The sequence below is a fragment of the Brachycentrus maculatus genome, unplaced genomic scaffold (assembly GCF_059751285.1).
Source record: "Brachycentrus maculatus isolate JH-2025_06_01 unplaced genomic scaffold, ASM5975128v1 h1tg000534l, whole genome shotgun sequence".
Lineage (NCBI taxonomy): Eukaryota > Metazoa > Arthropoda > Insecta > Trichoptera > Brachycentridae > Brachycentrus > Brachycentrus maculatus.
This window is the reverse complement of record NW_028281280.1, coordinates 368305-396200: the sequence shown is the minus strand read 5'-3', so window position 1 is coordinate 396200 and position 27896 is coordinate 368305. Positions and strand designations below refer to the sequence as shown.

The window sequence follows — 27896 nt, the reverse complement described above, 5'->3', positions numbered from 1 at the left end:
CAAAGCAGGTACCTACTTCTGTGAAATAAAATATACGTCTGGCAGCACTGAGATCCGAAGAACTGTCAAATCCCTGTCAAAACAAGCCATGTGTCAACTGCTGGCTTTTAAATTGAGATTTTATATATAAAATCAATGAAGCAATGGTAATCTTTTAAAAATAATCAATAATTACATTGTATATATGTAGTTTAAATATATTTTAATGTGTTTGTGCCTTGATTTTAGGATATTAACGCATTTTCGAGCGATAATTTTGACGTCAAGGAGTGGATCAACCAGACGTATGAGGCCTCTAATAAAAGCCATCTGAAGGAGGTAAATTCACACACACACATAACTAACATACTCTTAACATAGACGAAGAAGAAGTATAGTCATTAGCTGGTTCAAGTAATAACTTTTTGCACCATTCTACCATGATTGACAACCACACTAATCAAATTTCGGAAGTTTTATTTATGCTCCTATTACCAACCACGTTCGGCTCATAAATTCGTTTGAGTATCCTTTCTTCACTCATTGGTTCCACACGCCCAAACCATCCCAAGCCGCCTTGCTGGATAGTGCTCATCTCAGCCTTGCACCCTTTCCTTATATCACCATTGGAACATCTACCATACATGGTCTTGCCGCACTGAGAGATGGCATCCCGACTGCATCCAGTCTACTCTCATCCTTCCCAAACCATCCCAAGCCGCCTTCCTTAGTTTGCTGGATAGTGCTCATCTCAGCCTTGCACCCTTTCCTTATATCACCATTGGAACATCTACCATACATGGTCTTGCCGCATTGAGAGATGGCGTCCCGATTGCATCCAGTCTACTCTCATCCTTCCCAAACCATCCCAAGCCGCCTTCCTTAGTGTGCTGGATAGTGCTCATCTCAGCCTTGCACCCTTTCCTTATATCACCATTGGAACATCTACCATACATGGTCTTGCCGCACTGAGAGATGGCATCCCGACTGCATCCAGTGTACTCTCATCCCTCCCAAACCATCCCAAGCCGCCTTCCTTAGTTTGCTGGATAGTGCTCATCTCAGCCTTGCACCCTTTCCTTATATCACCATTGGAACATCTACCATACATGGTCTTGCCGCACTGAGAGATGGCATCCCGACTGCATCCAGTCTACTCTCATCCTTCCCAAACCATCCCAAGCCGCCTTCCTTAGTGTGCTGGATAGTGCTCATCTCAGCCTTGCACCCTTTCCTTATATCACCATTGGAACATCTACCATACATGGTCTTGCCGCACTGAGAGATGGCATCCCGACTGCATCCAGTGTACTCTCATCCCTCCCAAACCATCCCAAGCCGCCTTCCTTAGTTTGCTGGATAGTGCTCATCTCAGCCTTGCACCCTTTCCTTATATCACCATTGGAACATCTACCATACATGGTCTTGCCGCACTGAGAGATGGCATCCCGACTGCATCCAGTCTACTCTCATCCTTCCCAAACCATCCCAAGCCGCCTTCCTTAGTTTGCTGGATAGTGCTCATCTCAGCCTTGCACCCTTTCCTTATATCACCATTGGAACATCTACCATACATGGTCTTGCCGCACTGAGAGATGGCATCCCGACTGCATCCAGTGTACTCTCATCCCTCCCAAACCATCCCAAGCCGCCTTCCTTAGTTTGCTGGATAGTGCTCATCTCAGCCTTGCACCCTTTCCTTATATCACCATTGGAACATCTACCATACATGGTCTTGCCGCACTGAGAGATGGCATCCCGACTACATCCGGCCACTTTCATCTTCATTTCTCTCTGTAACTTAGTCCATTAGGTGGAATATTGTGGATGAGTATCATCGTTGAACAACAAACTAGACAAAAATATCCACATCTTCTAGTACACAACCATAATACACGATTTACCCACAACGAAGGTTTGATAGTCCCAAGACAACCCTGAATATTTAAACTGTGTGTTTCTGAGTAAGCGGCAGCTCAAACGCCACACGGTGTATATATTGGGCAAGGTTTCATAATATCCTTTATATCTACTAGACAGAAATATAGAAATCTTCTAGTACACAGCCATGATACACGATTTACCCACAACAAAGGTTTGATAGTCCCAAGAATTAACAGTAAATATGGGAGTCCAACACAGCAATATATCGTTACAAACATTTTTAATTTGTTGCCGACGGAGGTTAGAGGTCAAATTAAAATATGGAACAAAGTCAAAATAAAGGAATGGGTAAATGATCAAGAGTTAATTCTTTGAAAATTGTAAAATAGTTTATATTCTGAATTTTTTCTCTGTTTTTTGTGTGTATATTAGGTTAAAATAGATAAAACATAAAAAAACTTATGTAAAAAGAACTCCACCGACAAGACACACAAGGTGGCTTGGTGGGTCTCTGCAAAAAAATATTTTAAATATGTTTATAATTTATTTATTGTAACTGCAGACAGTTGGTAGAATTCCATATTGAATTGTTGGGTAATATATCCAAAATAAATTGTGTTTGATAATGCCCTAAGAAGGGGAAACGCGTCACGTATTAACATATACACAAATAAATGTAGAATTCAATCCAACAAACCTTATTTTATTTTGGATATATTACCCAATAATCATAATTGTTCTTTTAAATTAATGTATACAATTTATGTAAATAAAAAAAAACTTTACAACATTTTGAGTGTGTCCAAATACTTGTTCACAAAATCTGGATTATCTCCAATTACAGGAGTTACTTTCATACTATATTTTGACATCTCATCAAAGATGAAGAAGAATATGGAAGTCTGGGCATTTACGGGGCTTACGACCGTCATAGGCTGGTTTAAGTGATCACTTTACACACGTGTAACATTCACCAATTCTACCCATTATTGACAACCACACTACTCAAATTCTTGGAAGTTCTATATATGTATATGAACCAATTTAGAAACCTTGTTCATGAATCACTAGAACTTCACTAGAGACATCTATTGGTGAGATGTAAAGAAGCTTTTTATTAAGCAGAAACTCTTATATTAGTATGTGAGATCCGAATCCTGGATTATAATCACACACATGAGAAACGCCAGAAAATACCATTTTCATTTTTATTATTAAGCTTAAGCCCCGAAAATGCCCAGACTTCCATATTCTTCTTCATCTTTGATGAGATGTCAAAAAATAGTATAAAAAAAACTTTGTTAAACTTTTTTAATTTTATTTCAGTCGTTTGTGAACCACACCATACAAACACTCCAGCTGTATATGCAACAGCTGAACCATGCCTTGGAAGAGACCACTTCACGGGTGATCACTTTTTTTGTACTTTTTTTTTCTGTATTTACCCTCCCTTCCCGTGCTGTGTACCTAGTACACATTGCTTCTAATAACCATAATATCTCTATACATATAATAAATACAAGGCTAAGATTTTAGGTATTCCTCCATAACATATTTACGCATTCATTTAAACAAATAATATTAATAATAATCACAATTTATCGGGTACATCGGAGGTATTATATATATATATATATATATATATATATATATATATATATATATATATATATATATATATATATATATATATATATATATATATTTATATATATATAAATAATAAAAAACCCTTATCCGCACCCCAATAGTGCATAGGGCACTGTGTCATATTAACGCAGTGTTATCTTGATCGTTTACACATGAAGGAAAGGTGATCAGCCTCAGGTACGATTGCTTCAGGTACGAGTCCATGGTAATATTGAATAAATATTACAGTGAAAAAATCACTTATATTTATTTTACCCCCCTTGGGAATCGAACCTCCTCGTACCTCCAGAACGGTAGCCGAACGTGCTGACCATTACACTACGGAGGCCATATACATATATATATATATATATATATATATATATATATATATATATATATATATATATATATATATATATATATATATATAATATATATATATATATATATATATATATATATATATATATATATATATATATATATATATATATATATAAACAGCGCGTGAAGAGTGTGCGGGAACCGCGACAGCTATCATCTTCTTACAGTATTAATCCTCCCTTCCTGGTTTTGTGTACCTAGTACACATTGCTTCTAATAACCAAAATATCTCTATATATATAATAAATACAAGGCTAAGATTTTAGGTATTCCTCCATAACATATTTACTCATTCATTTAAACAAATAATATTAATAATAATCACAATTTATCGGGTACATCGGAGGTATTATATATATAAACAGCGCGTGAAGAGTGTGCGGGAACCGCGACGCTATATTCGCATCTCACTCTTGCAACTTGCACTCTGGAAGCGTGAGGAGCTCAAAGCTCAATGTTCTCTGGCTAGCGGCAGTAGCTCTTGGGCTTCCGACAAGAGTGGACCTATGCTTGTTCCGTGAGCGTTGCCAGATGGTTTTTAAATATTTTCAGCAAATAAATCTAAGTTATTATAATTTTTGACTTCATTTATAATTAATTAAGGGGATTAGCTATGAATTAGTATTTTTAACACCGAAACACATGCTTTTATTTTAAAACCAGCAGGGAAAGGTCAACGGCCGTAGCAAATTTGTACAAAAACTAACTAACCATCACGCCGCTTCTCCGCAGCGGTAGGCAGAGAGAATAAAGCGCCACACCACTCTGTCCTTGCAAACATTCTTCGTCTCTTCCACGTTCATGCATCTCCTCATACACACCCGCCGATTGTTACGACTCCTAACCTGACCACTTTCAAGTATTTGGCATACCTGATCGTGCCATGTTTTTCTCGGTCTTCCTCTGCTTCTTTTCCCACTAACATTCGCCTCATAAATTTGTTTTACCGTTCTTTCGTCACTCATTCGTTCCACATGTCCAAACCATCTCAACACACCTTTCTTAATTTGATGGATAATGCTTATCTCAGCTTTGCATTCCTTCCTTATTTCACTATTCGCACATCTATCATGCATCGTTTTGTCGCACATTCTTCTGAGAGATCGCATTTCGACTGCATTCAGTCTACTTTCATCCTTCTTTTGCCAATTTGTGCATACATCATATATTACATGTTGTATAAAATAATACATTTTCTCTTTCCAAGTACCATAGAACGGGGCTACTTGAACTTTGATATGTTACTTTTTTATTATTTTTTTATTGGCAAAGTACCCAGAAATGGGTGATACTTTATTATTTACTATTTAGTATATTTAACCTTTTAACCGCGTTAACTTTGTTCCTGAGAGACGTCCGTGCGCGGCGGTATTTTGCCGTTTTTTAAATGATTACTTTTATCATGTATTTAGTTAAGAAACGATTTATTTTCTTAAACAAAAACGTTCAATGGGATTCATTGTGCTTTTTTGGTACTCTATAATACACTAGTGTCACATTATTCTTGAAATATATCGTAATATAAACAAATAAGATCGTAACATAAATAAATCAAAGCACGCATCGTGTGTCACTCTTACCCACTGGCGATGCGTAGCGTCGAGAGTGAGACAGATATAGGGCGTGATTATGGCGCGAACTAATTACCGACCGCAAGAAAAATCAGGGATCTGTTCTTTTATTTATCCTTGTGATGTTACAAATTATTAGTCAGATATTTCAACAGATGTCATAAGGCCAAGGATTGACGTATTATTTTATCCAAAGTTCCACACCATGAAAAAATCCCTCCAAGTTGAACTGAGGTTTGAAACTTGGAGCAAAGTAAAAACACAAACGGTTATGTCAGCCGCGTACGGGGAATGTTTTGTGAAAACACATACGGTTATGCGAGCCGCGTGGATCCGGTTAAAAAAACAATAAAACAATACCTTTTCTTCAAAATGCAAAAACAACACTTTCTGCCCTGTAGGGGGTAAATATTAAGTTAAAAATATGCCGCTTTTGCTGGGATATAGTTCATTCTGGGCATTCCGAAAACATGCGCAACTAAAAAGTGACGATTTTTGATTTATGACGTTCTTGAAAGGAGTGAGCGACATGTCATACTACTGATTTTACTTGAACAATTTTTTTTTATGATTTTACTTGGGGTTACACGTTTTTGCCATACTTTTTTACATGTTCAATGACTGCACTATTAATATTTTTGGAGTTAATTGGTAAAAGGTGGTGGACATTCATCGGGAAGGACAAACCCTCCGACCGAATGTCCTGAATGAACTCGAGGTTAGGGAGTAAGGGGCAGTCAAAACATATTTCAATTTTTCAATTTCAATTTATACAATAAAAAAATATATATACATAACAAACAATATTCAAGGCGTATATATTAAAAGTAAAAGTAAGCAAGAAGACTTAAAGGTGTAGAAGAATCCCGCTTCGGAAAACTCCTTCCGACACATGGAACAGAGCAATATCCAATGTGATATTGTTCAACATAGCGGTAGCTCTTCCTACAGGCATAACCATCGGCAGGCTGGTCCTGTGTATAGGAATGGGAAACAATCTATGCCGACGCTGTCTTAGGTAACTATCGGGAACATACAGACTAATGCTCCGGATACTACTACTACTACTACTACCATCACGCCGTTTCCCCGCAGGGGTAGGCAGAGAGGATGGAACTCTTCTGTCCTGACATACACTCCTCGCCTCCTTCACATCCATACATCTAGTCATACATGCCGTCCGATTACGCAGACTTTTGACACCGCCAGATTTTAGGTTCTGATTGATCTGATCGTGCCAAGTCTTTTTCGGTCGTCCTCGTTCTGTTTTCCCTCTCACATTCGCCACATATATTTTCTTAGTCATTCTCTCGCTATCCATTCGCTCCACATTTCCATACCACCGCAAAGAGCTCTTCCTAATCTTTTCAATTATTCCTTGTTCAGCCTTACATTCCTTTCTTATATCATCGTTTTTAATTCTGTCATACAATGATTTTCCACACATTCGTCTGAGGGAGCGCATTTCAACAGCGTTCACTCTGCTTTCATCCTTCCTTTGCCAGTTCCATGTTTCGCTCCATGCTCCGGATAATTTCAGGATTATCGATCATATGTGGTCAGCAGTCTCATCCTCCTCTCCACACGGGCATAATCAAAAAATTAGTATGTTAATTTTTTTGAGGTGGGATGCGAGTATAGAGTGTCCGATCCTCAGCCTGCACAGAAGTGATGCGTTACTTGAGCCCAGTACAAAAAAAATATTAAGATCTGTATTTATACTTCGCAAATCACCTCTGTACTCATCTCGGGAACTCCTCAGGTGATGTTCGGGCTGCCGCACCTCATCAGGGAGACGGGCTCGGCGCAGGGCGGCGCCAGGGGCCTGCAGGGCCGCTGCTCCTCGCTGCAGCAGGCCATTGAGGAGGCCCAGAGGGCCGCCGGCCAGCCGCTGCTGACGCTGCAGAGGACCGACCGACTCAAGACCAAACTGGAGGTAACCGCAAGGTCTTCAGCCGCACCGCACTTGAAATCTAACGCCTGACCTGGCCATACTTATGACACAAATATTAGCAAGACTGTTTCTGGTTGTCCGCCTCCGTAGTGTAATGGTCAGCACGCTCGGCTATCGTTCTGGAGGTCCCGGGTTCGATTCCCAAGGGGGGTAAAATAAATATAAGTGATTTTTTTAATGTCATATTTATTCAATACTACCCTGGACTGGTACCTGAAGCGGAGGGCTGATCATCTTTCCTTCATGTGTAAACGATCAAGATAACACTGCGTTTGTATGAAGCAGTGCCCTATGCACCATTGGGGTGCGGATAAGGGTTTTGTTATTTGTTGTTATTTGTTCAATATTACACTGGACTGGTACCTGAAGCGGAGGGCTGATCACCTTTCCTTCTTGTTTTAACAATCAAGATAACACTGTGTTTATATAATGCAGTGCCCTATGGACCATTGGGGTGTGGATAAGGGTTTGAATTGAATGAATTATTCAAGTAACAATTTTAAACATTCAAAAAAAATATTAAATAAATTGCAGAGACCCACAAGCCACATATGTATTCAGTATTTACCCATGACCTGGTACCTGAGGCGGAGGGCCGATCACCTTTTCTTCATGTGTTAACGATCAAGATAACACTGCCTTGTGAAGCTCTTCACATGTCCAAACCATCTCAACACACTTTTTTTCTCAATTCCGTATTACATTCTCTCTTATATCACCATTCGAACAGCTATCATACATCGTTTTCTTAGCTCAATATCAAGTTTAGCTTTGCTGCTCTTCCAGGTGGCGCGACAGGCGCTCCGGGAAGCCGACAAATGGGCCGCACTAGCCGGGAACCTGGAGACCATCCTGGAGTCCGGCGACACCATGGACCTAGCCGGCATCACCAAACTCATGGACGACATGAACGAGTGCATGGAGGTAGTCCCAAATTGCATATTTCCACTTTGTACTGTAATGCAGGCGCTGTGGCGCAGTTAAGTAGAGGCTCGACTGCGATACTGGCGTCGCGGGTTCGATTCCCGCCACTCGCAAAATAAATCAATAAATAAAAACCCTTATTCGCACCTAATGGTGCATAGGGCACTGCGTCATATAACGCAGTGTTATCTCGATCGTTTACACATGAAGGAAAGGTGATCAGCCCTCCGCTTCAGGTACCAGTCCAGGGTAATATTAAATAAATATTACAGTGGAAAAATCACCTGTATTTATTTTACCCCCCCTGGGAATCGAACCCGGGACCTCCAGAACGGTAGCAGAGCGTGCTGACCATTACACTACGGAGGCGGACATAAAAAATAAAATTATTGTTTTCAATAATATTTTTATTGAATTGAGAGATAGGCTCTCGTCTATGCAGTATGTCAAAGTGACCGTACGTGACCATGAGTGTTTTGAACGGGACCGTCCCGTTTTTAGATAGCCTGAACAACATAATTTTTTCATATTTATAGTACATTCCTCTTTTGTGAAGGAGAGATTAGACGTCCTATCGCCATCGCCAAAAGTGCCATGTCTAAGCTAGACAAAATGTGAAAAGACCGGGGTCTTTACCATGTGAAAAGACCGGGGTCTTTACCATTTTGTTTAAAATGTTTCAAATTACACTACGGAGGCGGACAAAGTCTGAAATAAGCTCCAAGACAATGATACCAACATGAAATATCGCTCACTCCTTTCAAGAACGTCATAAATCAAAATTCTTGAATTTTCAGTTGTGTATGTTTTCGGAATGCCCAGAAAATGTACTATATCCCAGCGAAAGCGGCATATTTTTAACTTAATATTTACCCGCTACAGGAGAGAAAGTGTTGTTTTTGCATTTTGAATAAAAGGTGTATGATAATTTTTTTTAAATATACTTAATATTTTTCAAATGGAGAAAAAACCTTCAGGTTTTACCTAAAAAGATCTGTTGCACAGTAAAAAGTTTAGTAAGTGGCTTGATATTTATTTTTAATACATTGTGTTATATTTTTTAAACTTTAAAAACGTTCTCCCGAAAAATCAAGTATTTTGATTTATGACGTTCTTGAAAGGAGTGAGCGATATATACAAGCACTATTTCTGTTACATAGGCAACACATATTGCACTATGGCTCTAACTAGAAACCTGTAGGCACTTTGACAATTTATTTACAATTTGTGGTTAGGAGCAGTAACCAGTTGTCCTGAAAGGGTTAAAAAATACAAAGGAATGTGGGTATGTTGATGACACAGTGGTGACAACAACATCCCGCAACTGCGTGAGTACCCATGTAGTCTGGTGGTTGATTCAGATTTGTTCCAGGTCCTCTCCGGGACTTCTGACCATGAGGATAAAAGGCTGCAGCTGGAAGGACTCCGGAACAGGTTCGAAGCCCTGTTGAGTCCTGTCGTCGTAGAATCTTTCACCGGGAGGCAGACGGGTAAAATTACTTTCAATCCCTGGTCGGCACACAGTATGTGCCCGCTTGAATAGTGCCAGGCGTGCATACGGCACACAATCTATGCTGGCTTGGATGGTACTAAGAGTGCATAGAGCACACAGACTGTGCCAGCTTATTTAGTACCAATCATGCATATGGCACACAGTATGTGCCAAAAAAGAGTATGCAAGTTGTGCATATGGTACACAGACTGTGCCAGCTTAGATTGTGCCAGGCGTGCATATGGCACTAAGTCTGTGCTAGCTTGGATAGTCCCAGTCCCACACTGGCATACAGATTGTGTTAGAAAAAGATTGAGCCAGTCGTGCTATGATACACAGTCTGTGCTAGCTTGGATAGTGCCAGTCGCGCGCTGGCACAAAGTATACGCCAGCTTGGATACTCTCAGTCGTGCATATGGCGCACAGTCTATGCTAGCTCGGATTCTCCAAGGCGTGCATATGCCATACAGTCTGTGCCAGCTCGGATAGTCCCAGCCGCGCGCTAGGCACACAGTTAACGCCCTTGTGCTGCGGCACCAATGCATAAAATACATGTTTATTTTCGCCCAGAGCGATGCCGCCAGCTGTGGTGGGCGTTTGCGGCTATGAACCGCCTCCCTGCGCTCTCCGTGTACCGCGCCAGGTGCGAGGCCGCAGCCCTGCGCAGCCGCATCACCGCGGACAGCGTGAGGAGCCCCGCGCAGCTGAGGGACCTCCACGCCGCGCTGCTGAGGCACGCCGCCCATCAGGTACTTTCGATTTATGCACGTAGATGCCGAGGCTACCAGTTCCTTCGGGTGGCTTTTGTCGTTTGTTAGTGAGCACTATTTGTCTGTCTAGTGGGTTGGGATTTTTAACATGCTCCGCACAGCTGCTGTGTCCAGACAAAATGTTATTGTCTTAACAAAATGTGATTGTCGTGACAAAATGTCAGTGTCATGACACTTGATTTTTCTTGACAAAATGTGATTGGCTTGTCAAAATGTGATTGTCATGAGAAAATATGATGGTCTTGACAAAATGTAATTAAATCGATAAAATGTGATTATTTTGATAAAATGTGATTGCTTTGACAAAATGTGATTGTCTTCACAAAATGTTATTGTTTCATTAATTGATTCGGCAAAATCTATCCATTTTTAACTAATTTTTTACTTAGTAAATACCACTACTTCTTAAAATCTACAGTGACACGTGTTTCCATGCATTCTGCATCATTTTCAAACACCGTATACGGTGTTATTATGTATTATTATGACAAAATGTAATGTGTTTTTCGTCCTTAGTTGGAGTGGCTGCCGCAGGCCTGCCCGGGGGAGGGGCACCTGTCCTGGGTGCTGCGCTTGCAGGCCCCGCTGCTGAAGGAGGGCTGCTCCGGGGGCTCCTGCAGCCCCGAGGAGCTGCAGCAGCTCCTGGCCGCCTGCGATCACTACGCCAGCGAAGTCTCCGCCATGGACCAAGGCAAGGGTAGGTCACGTTAGGTTAGGTTACGCCTTTTTTTGGATGGGAATCGCATTTATTATTTACCTTGCTTATTTGTCCACCTCCGTAGTGTAATGGTCAGCACGCTCGGCTACCGTTCTGGAGGTCCCAAAATTTTTTCCACTCTAATATTTATTCAATATTACCCTGGACTGGTACCTGAAGCGGAGGGCTGATCACCTTTCCTTCGTGTGTTAACGATCAAGATAACACTGTGTTTATATAATGCAGTGCCCTATGCACCATTGGGGTGCGGATAAGGGTTTGAAATTGAAATTGAATTATGTACAAGGCTTAAAGGCCATTTAGTGGATTTTTGTTTCTTCTAGCTACGATCATGTTTTATTTGAATCTGTGTTGGGAACAGGAGGGATAATCTAGTGTGGGCCAATCGGGAACTTGTCAGCATTTGCTCATTGCTGGGAAAAAAACCTCGTTGCACTCCTCGGGAGAAGGCGGACTGTCGACCGTTACCGGATAATTTTAACATTTTTTGTAAAATCGACGTGGATCTGGCGGTTTTTTAAAGTAGGCGACACAATTATATCGCTAGATAAATCCTTAGCGGAGGAAGGCCAAGCTAATAGGGCACTCAATTAGACATAGCACCTTTCTTAGCAACATCTTCGAAGGAAGAATCTTGGGAAAACGAACAAGAGGCCGCCCAAGAACTTCATACTTCCAGGATTTGAAGCGGCTCATGGACGTCTCCTCCTATTCGCAGCTCAAGAGGATGGCGACTGACAGAGACAAGTGGCTGACACAACAAGGCGCTGCCTTTAGAAGATGATGATGAAATCCTTAGCAGTTAGTGGAGGCTGCTAGCAGTCGGCAGACCCCACGTTTAGCAGGCAACCACACAACTAAACCCATACTAAACACACCATGATGATGGTGTGTTTAGTATGCTGAACCACAAGATGTTGTTCTGTCGCAGGTTCTATACCGACGGAAGAGCTGAACGACTTCGCTCGGGCGATATACTCTCCGGTACGCAGCGGCCTCTCCAGTCTGGGGACGATCCTGGCGGCAGCAATGGCCGAGGATCTAGGCCCAACACCCACTGTGGACGTGAGTCATGCATCATACCCCTCACTCCTTTCAACAACGTCACATATCAAAAATCATCAATTTTTAGTTGTGTGTGTTTTCGGAACGCCCAGAAAATGTACTATATCCCAGCAAAAGCGGCATATTTTTAACTTAATATTTACCCGCTACAGGGCAGAAAGTGTTGGTTTTGCATTTTGAAGAAATGTATTGTTTAATTATATTTTTAAATATACCAAATATTTTATAAATGGAGAAAAAACATTGAGGTTTTACCTGAAAAGATCTGTTGCACAGTAAAAAGTTCAATAAGTGGCTTGATATTTATTTTTTATACATTTTATTATATTTTTTAACTTTAAAAACTATCTCCTGAAAAATCAAGTTTTTTCATATATGACGTTGTTGAAAGGAGTAGGAGTTCTAAGTCCAAATCAGTCATCAAAATTTCATTAATTGATTCGGCAGTCACTTTTGGTAAAATCCATCCATTTTTAATTAACGTTTTACTTAGTAAATACCACTTTTTCTTAAAATAGTCGAAATAAAATGCATGGAAACACGTGTCACAGTAGATATTAAGAAATAGTGGTATTTACCAAGTAAAACATTCTTCTTCTTCTTCTTCTTCTAACCCTTATCTGCACCCAATGGTGCATAGGGCACTGCATCGTATAGAAGCAGTGTTATCTTGATCGTTATATACACGAAGGAAAGGTGATCAGCCTTCCGCTTCACCAGTCCAGGGTCATTTTTAGTAAATATTAGACTGAAAAATCACTAATATTTATTTTGACCCTCTTGGGAATCGAACCCGGGACCTCCAGCATGGTGGCCTAGCGCCTAACCACTACACTATGGAGGCGGACAAAACATTAATGAAAAATAAAAATTTCAGTTACAAAATCATTGTTGGCCAGTGTAATAGGACAATTTTCTACATATTCAGCGTAACTGGAAATACTTTTGTCTGCATTGCGTTTCCAGATCAACAGCTCCGAGGCTGGAACGGTCCTACAGCTGCGCGCGTCGCGCGGGTCGCGCACGCTCCGCGAGCGCCTCCTGCAGGGGAGGGCCCTCTCCAGGGGCGCGGCGCACAGGCACCTCGTGTACGCGGCTCAGGTACTATTTATTATTCTTCATGCGCCTTTTTAGGTCCCCCCATAAGCACTGGTCAATACACGTCTCCTACCACCATATCCATGTCCATGTCCGCCTTCATAGTGTAATGGTCAGCACGCTCGGCTCACATTCTGGAGGTCCCGGGCTCGATTCCCAGGGGGGGTCAAATAAATATAAGTGAGTTTTTCACCATAACATTTATTCAATATATCACCCTGGACTGGTACCTGAAGCGGAGGGCTGATCACCTTTCCTTCACGTGTTAACGATCAAGATAACACTGCTATATGCAGTGCCCTATGCACCATTGGGTTACGGATAAGGGTTTGAAGTGAGAAGTCCCACCATATCAGCGAGCAGCGAGAGAGAGTGAAACACAACGTTTACATTTATCCATTATAACATGGAGAAGAAATGCTGAGAAAGTACACACTTCAAGGTGGATAACAATATATTAAATAAATCTATACTTTCAAAAGCATTGGCTAACATGTGAAGCCGCGGAATGGGAGAGAACATGGCATAGTTTGCGTTATGTACAAATACTGGGAATACAGATTTTTGCCTAGTACCTCTTGGACGCACGCTAAGCGTTATTTGATTTAGGAGATTCAGGGCTGGTTAGAATTTTATATAACAGGACCAAATCAGTAATTACGCTCATCTCAGCCTTGCACCCTTTCCTTATATCACCATTGGAACACCTACCATACATGGTCTTGCCGCACTGAGAGATGGCATCCCGACTGCATCCAGTCTACTCTCATCCTTCCCAAACCATCCCAAGCCGCCTTCCTTAGTTTGCTGGATAGTGCTCATCTCAGCCTTGCACCCTTTCCTTATATCACCATTGGAACATCTACCATACATGGTCTTGCCGCACTGAGAGATGGCATCCTGACTGCATCCAGTCTACTCTCATCCTTCCCAAACCATCCCAAGCCGCCTTCCTTAGTTTGCTGGATAGTGCTCATCTCAGCCTTGCACCCTTTCCTTATATCACCATTGGAACATCTACCATACATGGTCTTGCCGCACTGAGAGATGGCATCCCGACTGCATCCAGTCCTACTCTCATCCTTCCCAAACCATCCCAAGCCGCCTTCCTTAGTTTGCTGGATAGTGCTCATCTCAGCCTTGCACCCTTTCCTTATATCACCATTGGAACATCTACCATACATGGTCTTGCCGCACTGAGAGATGGCATCCCGACTGCATCCAGTCTACTCTCATCCTTCCCAAACCATCCCAAGCCGCCTTCCTTAGTTTGCTGGATAGTGCTCATCTCAGCCTTGCACCTTTTCCTTATATCACCATTGGAACATCTACCATACATGGTCTTGCCGCACTGAGAGATGGCATCCCGACTGCATCCAGTCTACTCTCATCCTTCCCAAACCATCCCAAGCCGCCTTCCTTAGTTTGCTGGATAGCGCTCATCTCAGCCTTGCACCCTTTCCTTATATCACCATTGGAACATCTACCATACATGGTCTTGCCGCACTGAGAGATGGCATCCCGACTGCATCCAGTCTACTCTCATCCTTCCCAAACCATCCCAAGCCGCCTTCCTTAGTTTGCTGGATAGTGCTCATCTCAGCCTTGCACCCTTTCCTTATATCACCATTGGAACATCTACCATACATGGTCTTGCCGCACTGAGAGATGGCATCCCGACTGCATCCAGTCTACTCTCATTCATCTGCCAATGGTTCACTTCCAAGCTGTGTTGTTCTGTGGGCTCTGTCGATGGCTGTGATGACGTGGATGAATGACGGATGACCTTCCTCATTGCAGTGGCTGATTGATGAGATCTCCATGACCTGGGTGGGAGTCAAGGAGCTTCCCGGATGCCTATCTCTCCTGAGGACCTACTCTCACCTGGAGGACCTGGTCACCGAGGCAAACCAGCTGCTGGAAGAGGCGACAGAAGGTGACTGTATCCTATTTTCTTCTCCGTCTTATCCATCATTGCTGAGGGTTGTGACCCTTGCGGAAGCAATGACTGTCCTCCAGTTATCCCTTGACTGCGCTGCACGTAGCGCTCCAACCACCGAGGTGCCTGCTGCTGCCTTAATATGATCTGTCCATCGTGTGGGGGATCTTCCTCTACATATCCTATTTATTGTAACTATAGCGTAGTGCTATTTTTTTGGTTTGGCGACAAGTTGCCGCGTTTCGTGACCACGCTAGGTGGTCACGTTTTTAATGTAAAGAGGCAGTGCCAGAATGAAATTAAAGAATTTGTACCCGCAGTTAGTCCTTTTATTTATACAAATGCGATTAGATAATTACAAATTACTTTATACTCCATATAAAAATTAAATTTGTCCGCCTCCGTAGTGTATGGTCAGCACGCTCGGCTACCAATATATATACAGTATCTACAACATTTTGAGTGTGTCCAAATAACTAACTAACTAACCATCACGCAGCTTCTCCGCAGGGGTAGGCAGAGAGAATCGAACGCCACACCACTCTGTCTTTGCAAACATTCTTTGCCTCTTCTACATTCATGCATCTCCTCATACATACCCGACGATTATTACGACTCCTGACCCGGCCGCTTTCAAGTATTTGACATACCTGATTGTCCAAATAATTGTTCATAAAATCTGGATTATCTCCAATTACAGGAGTTATTTTCATATTAGTTTTTGACATCTCATCAAAGATGAAGAAGAATATGGAAGTCTGGGCATTTACGGGGCTGACGACCGTCATAGGCTGGTTTAAGTGATCACTTTACACACGTGTAACGTTCATATATATAGAACTTCCAAGAAGTTGAGTAGTGTGGTTGTCAATAATGGGTAGAATTGGTGAATGTTACACGTGTGTAAAGTGATCACTTAAACTAGCCTATGACGGTCGTCAGCCCCGTAAATGCCCAGACTTCCATATTCTTCTTCATCTTTGATGAGATGTCAAAAAATAATATACAGTATCTCATACAAAAATACACTAATGAATACTTTCCGAGTGTAGTGTGTGATGTTGGAGTCCGCCTCCGTAGTGTAATGGTCAGCACGCTCGGCTACCGTACTGGAGGTCCCGGGTTCGATTCCCAGGGGGGGTCAAATAAATATAAGTGATTTTTTAGCTGTAATATTTACTCAATTTTACCCTGGACTGGCACCTGAAGCGGAGGGCCGATCGCCTTTCTTTCATGTGTAAACGATCAAGATAACACTGCGTTTCTATGAAGCAGTGCCCTATGCACCATTGGGGTGCGGATAAGGGTTTTATTATTATTATTATTATATAATTTCATGTAATTCATGAGTGAAAATTCTAGGCAATAACACTACCCCAAAAATCCCTGTTATTCAAAGCTTTTAAGCCTGAACAAAATACCCTCTATTCAAATTCAGTTTAATTTACTTTTCATTAATTTTTTCATTCAAACCCTTATCCGCACCCCGGTGGTGCATAGGGCACTGCATCATATAAACGGAGTGTTGCATTGAGCGTTAACACATGATGGAAAGGTGATCAGCCCTTTGATTCAGGTACCAATTTTGTATTATTATTTATTATTATATAAATCAAAGAAGCGAAATGAAAGTCGCAATAAAAGCGTCCGATGGTTCCGGCAAACTAGGTAGCTCTCAGCGTTTTTGAACTCGGCCCGTTCCAGCGTCGCTTTCGCTCGGAAATCTCCGTTCCAATTTGTCTCGTTACGCGTCCCGTACGCTAGTGTTGCCAACTCGACGGTGTGGCTACACAACCATAAAACTTCAAGAGTCTAATACAATCCTTTATAGGTTGAGTATGTTAAATTATTTTTTGACATCTCATCAAAGATGAAGAAGAATATGGAAGTCTGGGCATTTACGGGTCTGACGACCGTCATGGCTGGTTTAAGTGATCACTTTACACGCGTGTAACATTCACCAATTCTACCCATTATTGACAACCACACTACTCAAATTCTTGGAAGTTCTATAAATATATATATATATGAACCAATTTAGAAACCTTGTTCTCGAATCACTAGAACTTCACTAGAGACATCTATTGGTGAGATGTAAAGAAGCTTTTTATTAAACGGAAACTCTTGTTTTAGTATGTGAGGTCCAAATCCTGGATATCAATCACACACATGAGAAACGCCAGAAAATACCAGCCTATGACAATCGTCAGCCCCGTAAATGCCCAGACTTCCATATTCTTCTTCATCTTTGATGAGATGTCAAAAAATAATATGAAAATAACTCCTGTAATTGGAGATAATCCAGATTTTGTGAACAAGTATTTGGACACACTCAAAATGTTGTATGTTACATTACATATTCCTCCCGAGTGATATTGTAGAAAGGACATTGACAATATGGCATTGTAAGGACGTTGACGATTCGACACAGAAGACGATTTCGACAGGACATAGCGAAGGCAACACGCGATATGACTTTAAATTAAACCTTCTTAGCCCAAACTGTCTACAAAATACACTTGTTTCAAAAAGAGGTTCACGCTAGTTCAAGTTCACGCTAGTTCATGTTCAAGTTCACGCTAGTTCAAGTTCAAGTTCACGCTAGTTCAAGTTCAAGTTCACGCTAGTTCAAGTTCAAGTTCACGCTAGTTCAAGTTCAAGTTCACGCTAGTTCAAGTTCAAGTTCACGCTAGCTCAAGTTCAAGTTCATGCTAGTTCAAGTTCAAGTTCACGCTAGTCCTGTTCATTGAAATAATAAAAAATAAACCAAAAACATGTACAACATTTTGAGTGTGTCCAAATACTTGTACCTCCCGGTAATATCGCTCACTCCTTTCGTCATACATCAAAAAACTAGGTGTTTCAGGAGATCGTTTTTAAAGTTTAAAAATATAATAAAATGTATTAAAAATAAATATCAAGCCACTTATTGAACTTTTTACTGTGCAACAGATCTTTTTAGGTAAAATCTGAATGTTTTTTCTGCATTTGAAAAATATTTAGTGTATTTAAAAAAATAAATAAACAATACCTTTTTTTCAAAATGCAAAACCAACACTTTCTGCCCTGTAGCGGGTAAATATTAAGTTATAAATATGCCGCTTTTGCTGGGATATAGTACATTTTATGGGCATTCCGAAAACATGCACAACTGAAAGTTGAAGATTTTTGATATATGACGTTGTTGAAAGGAGTGAGCGATATATGATAATATGTGACGCTTTTTCTCTTATTAAGACATGATTTGATAATGTAACGTTTTGGTGAGGATCTCCACAAATTTGTTATTTTAAAAGAGATTTTTTAAACATCTATATATATATATATATATATATATATATATATATATATATATATATATATATATATATATATATATATATATATATATATATATATATATATATATATATATATATATATATATATATATATATATGTATCATTTTTAAAACAATCTCAACATAAAAGAAATATTCAGTGATACGCACAAATGTGTCGTTTCGATCGCGTACCATAATTATGTCAACTCGCAAACTATCGGCCACCATTACAATCTGAGTCACGAATGATCCTGCTAAATAAAATACTGCTATTTCTCAATTTCCTCCTCGCTCTTCCAGAGGCCCTGGGGGCGCCGCCCTGCGCCCTGGGCTCCGCCCCCTGGCCGGAGGTGCTCCGCGTGGACGGGGAGCAGGCCTGCCCGCCCATAGTGCCCCCTGCCAGGCTGCGGGCGCACCTGCACGCCACCGCCAGGCGCCTGCTGCTGGCGCCCATAGCGCAGCATCTGGGTGAGTGAGGGCAGTCATCACACCGCCCGTGTTGGCATAAACAGTTGTTGGCATACCTAATTGTCTTCATATCCAATTTTCAACATCCCCAGTTGCTAACATCTCCAATTGTCAACATCCCCAGTTGTCGACATCCCCGTTGCTAACATATCCAATTGTCAACATCCCCAATTGTCAACATCCCCAGTTGCTAACATCTCCAATTGTAACATCCCCAGTTGTCAAAATTCCCAATTGCTAACATCTCCAATTGTCAACATCCCCAGTTGTCAACATCCCCGTTGCTAACATATCCAATTGTCAACATCCCCAATTGTCAACATCCCCAGTTGCTAACATCTCCAATTGTCAACATCCCCAGTTGTCAACATTCCCAGTTGCTAACATCTCCAATTATCAACACCCCCAGTTGTCAACATTCCCAGTTGCTAACATCTCCAATTGTCAACATCTCCAGTTGTCAATATCCCCAGTTGCTAACATCTCCAATTATCAACATCCCCAGTTGTCAACATTCCCAGTTGCTAACATCTCCAATTGTCAACATATGCAGTTGTCAACATCCCCAGTTGCTAACATCTCCAATTGTCATCATTCCCAGTTGTCAACGTCCCCAGTTGCTAACATCTCCAATTGTCAACATCCCCAGTTGTCGGCATCCCCAGTGAAGAACAGTAAAACAAATTTATGAGGCGAATGTAGCTGGTAATAGAAGAAGTCCAAGGAAAACTTATATGATCAAGTATTTCAAATAATTGGCGTGGTCAGTTTAGGAGTGGGAATAATCGGAGGGTATGTATGAGCAGATGCATGAATGCAGAAGAGGCGAAAATTGCTTGTAAAGACATAGCTCGGTGTGGCATTGTATTCTCTCTGCCTACCCCTGCGCCAAGCAGCGGGATGGCTAGTTACCCAGTTAGTTAACACATTGATATTTTGTTCTAGATGGTGTTGAAAGCCTCTCCGGATGGTCGGATAACGAGCAGTACGCGTCGGATTTACCGGATTTCAGTCTATCGCCACAGGAATACGTTACGCAGGTAATTTTTTTTTTTTTTTTTACGAATTTAGTAACATTTGGGAAGAATCTTGCATACATTCCATGAATGTCTCTTCTAATAAAGAAAAAACATTCTAAAATCAATGATAGATGGTGCCCAGAACTCACACGTGGAACGCGGTGTCAATTTTAAGAATATATTCCGAACTCTGAGTATGGGTTATCATCATGGGTAGAATGGTAAATGTTACATTAAGTGATCCCTAAAACCAGCCTAACGCAGGTCTTCATCTTCTTCTGCTTAGTGTGGGCCTTGTGGCCTGTTTTCAAGAGGGATTAACCTCCCGCGATGTGGATTCCCAGCTGTCAATCCATCTCTTACAGGTCTACCTTGCGGCTGGCCGTGCAGTGCAATGTGGGGGCGCCATACCTATGACAGGCCATAACCCAGACTTCCATATTCTTCTTCGTCTATGTTAATAAAAGTGATGTTTTTTGACCAAATGAAAGCATAGGGAAAGCATGCAAAACAAAAAATATTAACCTTTTAAACGCGTTAACTTTGTTCCTAAGAGACGCTCGTGCGCGGCTGTATTTCGCCATTTTTTAAATGATTACTTTTATCATGTATTTAGTTATGAAACGATTTATTTTCCTAAACAAAAACGTTCAATGGGATTTATTGTGCCTTTTTGGTACTCTATAATACACGTGTATCACATTATTCTTGAAATATATCGTAATATAAACAAATTAGATCGTAACATAAATAAATCAAAGCACGCATCGTGTGTCACTCTTACCCACTGGCGATGCGTAGCGTCGAGAGTGAGACAGATATAGGGCATGATTATGGCGCGGACTAATTACCGACCGCAACAAAAATCAGGGATCTGTTGTTTTATTTATCCTTGTGATGTTACAAATTATTAGTCAGCTATTTCAACAGATGTCATAAGGCCGAGGATTGACGTATTATTTTATCCAAAGTTCCACACCATGAAAAAATCCCTCCAAGTTGAACTGAGGTTCGAAACTTGGAGCAAAGTGAAAACACAAACGCTTATGTCAGCCGCGTATGGGGCATGTCTTGTTAAAACACATACGCTTATGCGAGCCGCGTGGATCCGGTTAAATGATGCACTAGCTACAAATACCTGAGATGTGTAGTCAACGAAAAGTGGGACACGAGTCAAGAAGTCAGAAGCAGATTAGAGCAGGCCCGAAATGTCTTTGCCAAAACTAATAAAGTGTTTTTGTCCCGAAACTGAAACCTTGAACTTCGGAAACGTATGTTGAAGTGCTATGTCTTCCCTATAATAATATGTCATTAACCACACTATTCAATTTTAATTTATTTTTCAATTTATTCAATAAAAAAATAATATATACATAACAAACAATATTCAAGGCGTATATATTAAAAGTAAAAGTAAGCAAGAAGACTTAAAGGTGTAGAAGAATCCCGCTTCGGAAAACTCCTTCGGACACATGGAACAGATCAATATCCAATGTGATATTGTTCAACATAGCGGTAGCTCTTCCTACAGGCATAACCATCGGCAGGTTGCTCCTGTGTATAGGAATGGGAAACAATCTATGCCCACGCTGTCCTTAGCTAACTATCGGGAACATACAGACCGATGCTCCGGATAGTTTCAGGATTATCCATCATACCGCGCAACAATGGATAGAAATGCCTCATCAAATACACATTCCTTCTAGTCTCTAGACTGTTGTAGCCGAGCATACCCTGGAGGAACTGGTAGCTCTTCCTACAGGCATAACCATCGGCAGGTTGCTCCTGTATATAGGAATGTGAAACAATCTATGCCGACGCTGTCTTAGGTAACTATCGGGAACATACAGATCGATGCTCCGGATAATTTCAGGATTATCCATCATACCGCGCAATAATGGATAAAAATGCGTAATTAAATACACATTCCTTCTAGTCTCTAAACTATTGTAGCCAAGCATACCCTGGAGGAACTGGGTCGGGTAGAGCCGAGGATAATAGCCGTACTCTCTCATGTAGAGATACCTCAGATACTTCTTTTGGACTTTCTCTACCATAAGAGAGTACTTAAGCTGGTGTGGCCCCCAGATCATGGAGCCGCTCTCGAGTCTACTTCGCACCAAGGAGTTATAAAGAGTTCTCAGCACGCGGGTATTTTCGAAAACCCTGGCAGTACTCAGAATAATTCCTAGCATTTTCAATGCGTTACCACTGACTGGTAAGTAGTCAAGATAGCCATGATGATCGCCGATCTTCGTTACAGGTGGCACAAAAAGAAGAAGAAGGGAAAGCATGAGAAGTTTCACTCAAAAAGAGCCTTTTTGTTTAGTTTTTGCAAATTTTCTTGTTTCGTCTAGATTGGGCAATATCTGCTGACGCTGCCGCAGCACTTGGAGCCGATGCTGGACCGAGGAGAGCTGTCTGCGTCCGAAGAGGATCCAGCTTATCACTTCCTCAACCAGGTAAGTCCCTACGAATGATCTGTCCCTTTTTTTACGTGGATGCTTTCAACCATGGGTGGCCGACATTTTCAGCAGCCGGGCCGGATTTTAGAAATGAGATATTCTACCGGGCAAGAAAATAAACATCAATGTAGTTAAACATTTTTACTAATTAACTAACTAACTAACCATCACGCCGCTTCGCCGCAGGGGTAGGCAGAGAGAATAGAGCGCCACACCACTCTGTCCTTGCAAACACGCTCCTCCACGTTCATGCATCTCCTCATACATACCCGCCGATTGTTACGACTCCTAACCTGACCGCTTTCAAGTATTTGGCATACCTGATCGTGCCATGTTTTTCTCGGTCTTCCTCTGCTTCTTTTCCCGCTAACATTCGCCTCATAAATTTGTTTTACCGTTCTTTCCTCACTCATTCGTTCTACGTGTCCAAACCATCTAAACACACCTTTCTTAATTTTATCGATAATGCTTATCTCAGCTTTGCATTCCTTCCTTATTTCACTATTCGTACATCTATCATACATCGTTTTGTCGCACATTCTTCTGAGAGGTCGCATTTCGACTGCATTCAGTGTACTTTCATCCTTCTTTTGCCAACTCCATGTTTCACTTCCATACATTAGAGTTGGAACCGGGACTCCGTTGTGCACTGCCAGTTTAGCTTCCGCTGATAGGTTTTTATTTGCTATAACTGATTTCAGTGCACCGTTCACTTTGTTCCCAGCATTCACTCTCCTTTCTATGTCTTTATCAATCTTTCCATCCCTAGAAAACATACTACCCAAATACACGAAATCATCTACCTGTTTACCTCAAAATCTCTCCGTTTACCAATATTTCACATTCAGATCTGCATTCTTCTCTTTCAAAAACCATAATCTTGGATTTGCTAACATTCATCGATAAATCACTTTCCTTGCACACATTATACACTTTTGTCACCAACGCCTGCAGGTCTTCATGTCTGCAGGTCTAAACATTTTTACCAAGTCAATATATTATACTTCCAAGGTTAAAATCCTTTGGGATGTTTTTCAGGGCAATATTAAGCTAGTAAGATATCAAAAAAAAAGTGTCTTATTGTCTTATTGTAATCTTAATCAGCTTTTTCTGAATGTCAATAAATGTTTTAGCATTACGTTCACAAGAAAAAAAAAAAAAATTATGTTTGATTATGAAATTAACAATAGTCGGCTGACCAGGAAAACTGAATTAAGAGACCTTGGTGTTATAATGGACGAGAAACTTTTGTTTTCTTCACATATTGAAGCCTGCGTTAATAAGGCCTACAGAAACTTAGGTTTTATTTTTCGAACCACTAAACCATTTAAAAATACATCATCTCTTGTAACTTTATATAACGCTTATGTTCGTAGTCACCTCGAATTCGCCTCAGTCGTTTGGAACCCTCAGTACGCTATATATATAGCTCAACTTGATCGTATTCAAAATAAATTTCTAAAAATGATGGATGGTAAGCTTCATTTAAGTTTCAACTCTTATGAAGAATCTTTAGCCTTCCATAAATTATCTTCACTTAGTAAACGTAGGAATATATCAGATTTATGTTTTTTGTATAAAGTTATAAATAATATGACTGAGAGCCCTTATCTTCTTGCGCAGATACCTTTTCACTGTCCAATTAGAATCAATAGGCATAGTCATACCTTTTATAATCCAGCACCAACAAAGAACTATACAAAAAATTCCTTTATTTATCGAAGTTGTGGAAAATTTAATGAATGTTGTACCGACCTTGATATGTTCTACTCCAATCTTTTAAAATTTAAAGCTAAATTGTTCGAAATCTTATAAACCTAAAAAAGTAATTCTATTCCCTGTCCTTTCCTTTTCTTTCTTTCCTATCACTGCCATCTCCTTTTCTCTTTATCCCATCCTTGTCTCATGTCTCTTCCTTTATATAGACCTCTCTTATGTATAGTTGTGAAGAACTATAATTGGTACTCATGATTTTATTTTTTGTATTCTGTATGTATCATATATTGTAACTGTTGTTCTTCCTTCCAATAAAATAATAAAAATAAAAATAAAAAAAATAAATAAAAATAGTCAATGATCACGTTTTTGTAAAACAATGCACTGGGTCACTTTCTCCCGTATGACTATGATATATAAATTCGTTTTTTTTAGGTGTGCAATTCTGCCTGTGAAATGGTCGCTTCAAAAATTGACGCGATTCTTACTATGGACAGTCTCGGAGTGAGGAAGTGCTCGGCGGACATAGGTAAGCTGTTGTCGGGAACCCACTGCTACTGGGTCGTCAGCCCCGTAATTGCCCACCACCAATAGATGTCTCTAGTGAAGTTCTAGTGATTCAAGAACAAGGTTTTATAAATTGGTTCATATATATATAGAACTTCCAAGAATTTGAGTAGTGTGGTTGTCAATAATGGGCAGAATTGGTGAATGTTACACGTGTGTAAAGTGATCACTTAAACCAGCCTATGACGGTCGTCAGCCCCGTAAATGCCCAGATTCTTCTTCATGTTTGATGAGATGTCAAAAATGATATGATTAATAACTCCTATATAATTGGAAATAATCCAGATTTGTGAACAAGTATTTGGACGCACTCAAAATGTTGTCTTCATCTATGTTGAGATGTGAAAATGTTGTCCGCCTCCGCAGTGTAATGGTCGGCACGCTCGGCTACCGTTCCGGAGGTCCCGGGTTCGATTCCCAGGGGGGGTCAAATAAATATAAGTGATTTTTCACTCTAATATTTATTCAATATTACCCCGGACTGGTACCTGAAGCGGAGGGCTGATCACCTTTCCTTCGTGTGTAACGATCAAGATAACATTCAAACCCTTATCTGCACCCTGCGGTGCATAGGGCACTGCATCATATAAACGCAGTGTTATCTTGATCATTAACACATGAAGGAAAGGTGATCAACGAGTGTTTTTGCCTAGAATTTTCACTCATGAATTACATGAAATTATAGTAACTTTAAACGTAAAGAGTAAATCCACTCACGAGTAGGCATAGGCTATGAAACTTATAAAGTTGAAGCCTGAGTAGGGACATGATAAACGGTGTTGCATAAGCCGTAGCTAGAATTCAGAGTCACTTGGAGGTTATGTAATTCAAAAAAAAAAAAAGGTGATCAGCCCTCCGCTTCAGGTACCTTGCGGTCGGTAATTAGTCCGCGCCATAATCATGCCCTATATCTGTCTCACTCTCGACGCTACGCATCGCCAGTGGGTAAGGGTGACACACGATGCGTGCTTTGATTTATTTATGTTACGATCTTCTTTGTTTATATTACGATATATTCCAAGAATAATGTGACACACGTGTATTATAGAGTACCAAAAAGGCACAATGAATCCCATTGAACGTTTTTGTTTAGGAAAATAAATCGTTTCTTAACTAAATACATGATAAAAGTAATTATTTAAAAAACTGTGAGGTTTTCTCTCCTGTTTTGTGTCTTTTGATGGGATATGTATTTTTTTGTTTGTTCTAGCTTACTTGACATCTGTTCTGGAAGAGCTTGGAGCTGGCTCCGAAGGCCTCCAGCTCCTCACGGCTGCCGTATCGAAGAAGCAGTCTTCCGCGAACTGAACATAATAACGTCCAGGGTAATATTGACACACTCAAAATGTTGTAAATAAATTATCTGGTCGAATTATAAGCTTAAATAATAAAAATGAAAACGGTATTTTCTGGCGTTTCTCATGTGTGTGATTATAATCCAGGATTCGGACCTCACATACTAATATAAGAGTTTCTGCTTAGTAAAAAGCTTCTTTACATCTCAACAATAGATGTCTCTAGTGAAGTTCTAGTGATTCAAGAACAAGGTTTCTAAATACGTTCACATATACAGAACTTTCGAGAATTTGAGTAGTGTGGTTGTCAATAATGGGTAGAATTGGTGAATGTTACACGTGTGTAAAGTGATTACTTAAACCAGCCTATGACGGTCGTCAGCCCTGCAAATGCCCAGACCTCCATATGGAGAATATTCTTCTTCATCTTTGATGAGATGTCAAAAAATAATATGAACGTAATACACGCTCTTGGTGCGGTACCAATGTGCAAAGGCAACTGGCCGTCAGTCAAGCTGCGGCTGTTTGGCGTAACACGGCCCAAAGCATTCTTATACCCGGCCTCTATCATATACAATCACAGATTCTGCTCCATCTCTTTCCTCTACCGAAATATTCATTATCCAAATAGCCGCAAAATTGTATTAATTTGATACATGTGTTGGCAAAAAGCATCATTTTAAGTTAGCTATAAACGCGTTTATCTCAAAACTACTGTTTTTAACTTGCGGCTATTTGCCTTTGCACATTAGTGTTTTAAGCCCATAATGGTGCATAGGGTACTGTGTGAAATTGATACATTGGTGCAGCGTTATCTTGATGGTTTTATCCGTCAATTTTGCATCAACTTTGTGGGGTACCGTGATGATTTCAATATATAAATAGGACATATGTATGCCATTTTCTATTTTATTTTATATGCCTTTGCATATAAATATTTCATTCCACCTCCGTAGTGTAGTGGTCATCACGCTCAGCTACCGTTCTGGAGGTCCCGGGTTCGATTCCCAGTGGGGGGGTCAAATAAATATAAGTGATTTTTTCACTCTAATATTTATTCAATATTACCCTGGACTGGCACCTGAAGCGGAGGGCTGATCACCTTTCCTTCGTGCGTTAACTATCAAGATACCACTGCGTTTATATGATGCAGTGCCCCATGTACCATCTGGTGCGGATGAGGGTTTGCAGAAGAAGAGAAGATGTACAAAATAACGTTGTTATAAAATACTGCATATCCTAACTTAATTACAATCGCATTGCCTTCATCTGTTAACCATCAAGATAACACTGCACCAACACGATACAGTGCCCTATGCACCCGATGGTGCATAGGGCACTTAGTTTAGAAGAATATTAACAGTTTTTAATTTTTACAGCATCAAGTTGAAATCAGATCGTCATCGCTGAGGCTTCTCGTACGCTCGGACAGACTGACGACGCATGTGATTTTACTCTGCCCAGTGAACTGATCCTCAAAAACGTGACTGGCATTTTGTTGGGGAACAATGTGTTGAAGAAAAAAAAAACATTTAAAAAATTTATTCATTTATTTTTAAATGAAATTGCATAAGTGAAATAAAAAAATATAAATACGATATATTTAAAAATGTAATTTTTATTTTATTTTTAT

The 27896-nt window shown here is 40.5% G+C and overlaps 2 protein-coding genes across 2 annotated transcripts in view; one reads left to right on the top strand and one right to left on the bottom strand.

Moving 5' to 3' along the window:
• The window catches only part of LOC148301628 (phenoloxidase-activating factor 2-like), a 222954-nt gene that overhangs the window by 163513 nt on the left and 31545 nt on the right, over positions 1–27896 (bottom strand). The gene's annotated exons all lie outside the window — the stretch shown is intronic.
• Positions 65–27885, top strand: LOC148301629 (conserved oligomeric Golgi complex subunit 7-like). Its single transcript, XM_088272938.1, has 17 exons — positions 65–146; positions 229–318; positions 3190–3270; positions 7213–7386; positions 8191–8328; positions 9701–9818; positions 10391–10569; positions 11107–11287; positions 12240–12373; positions 13340–13474; positions 15272–15407; positions 19034–19201; positions 20147–20241; positions 22578–22682; positions 24837–24930; positions 26179–26293; positions 27643–27885. The coding sequence occupies exons 1-16, from the start codon at positions 144–146 to the stop codon at positions 26274–26276; spliced, it is 1929 nt and encodes a 642-aa protein (XP_088129064.1). The 5' UTR covers positions 65–143; the 3' UTR covers positions 26277–26293; positions 27643–27885.

What these genes read in the sequence shown, in the direction of transcription:
- LOC148301629 (XM_088272938.1), top strand. An exon ending in CGCCATGGACCAAGGCAAGG is followed by an intron (nt 11,288 to 12,239) that starts GTAGGTCACGTT and finishes GTTCTGTCGCAG; the next exon opens with GTTCTATACCGACGGAAGAG. An exon ending in CTTATCACTTCCTCAACCAG is followed by an intron (nt 22,683 to 24,836) that starts GTAAGTCCCTAC and finishes CGTTTTTTTTAG; the next exon opens with GTGTGCAATTCTGCCTGTGA.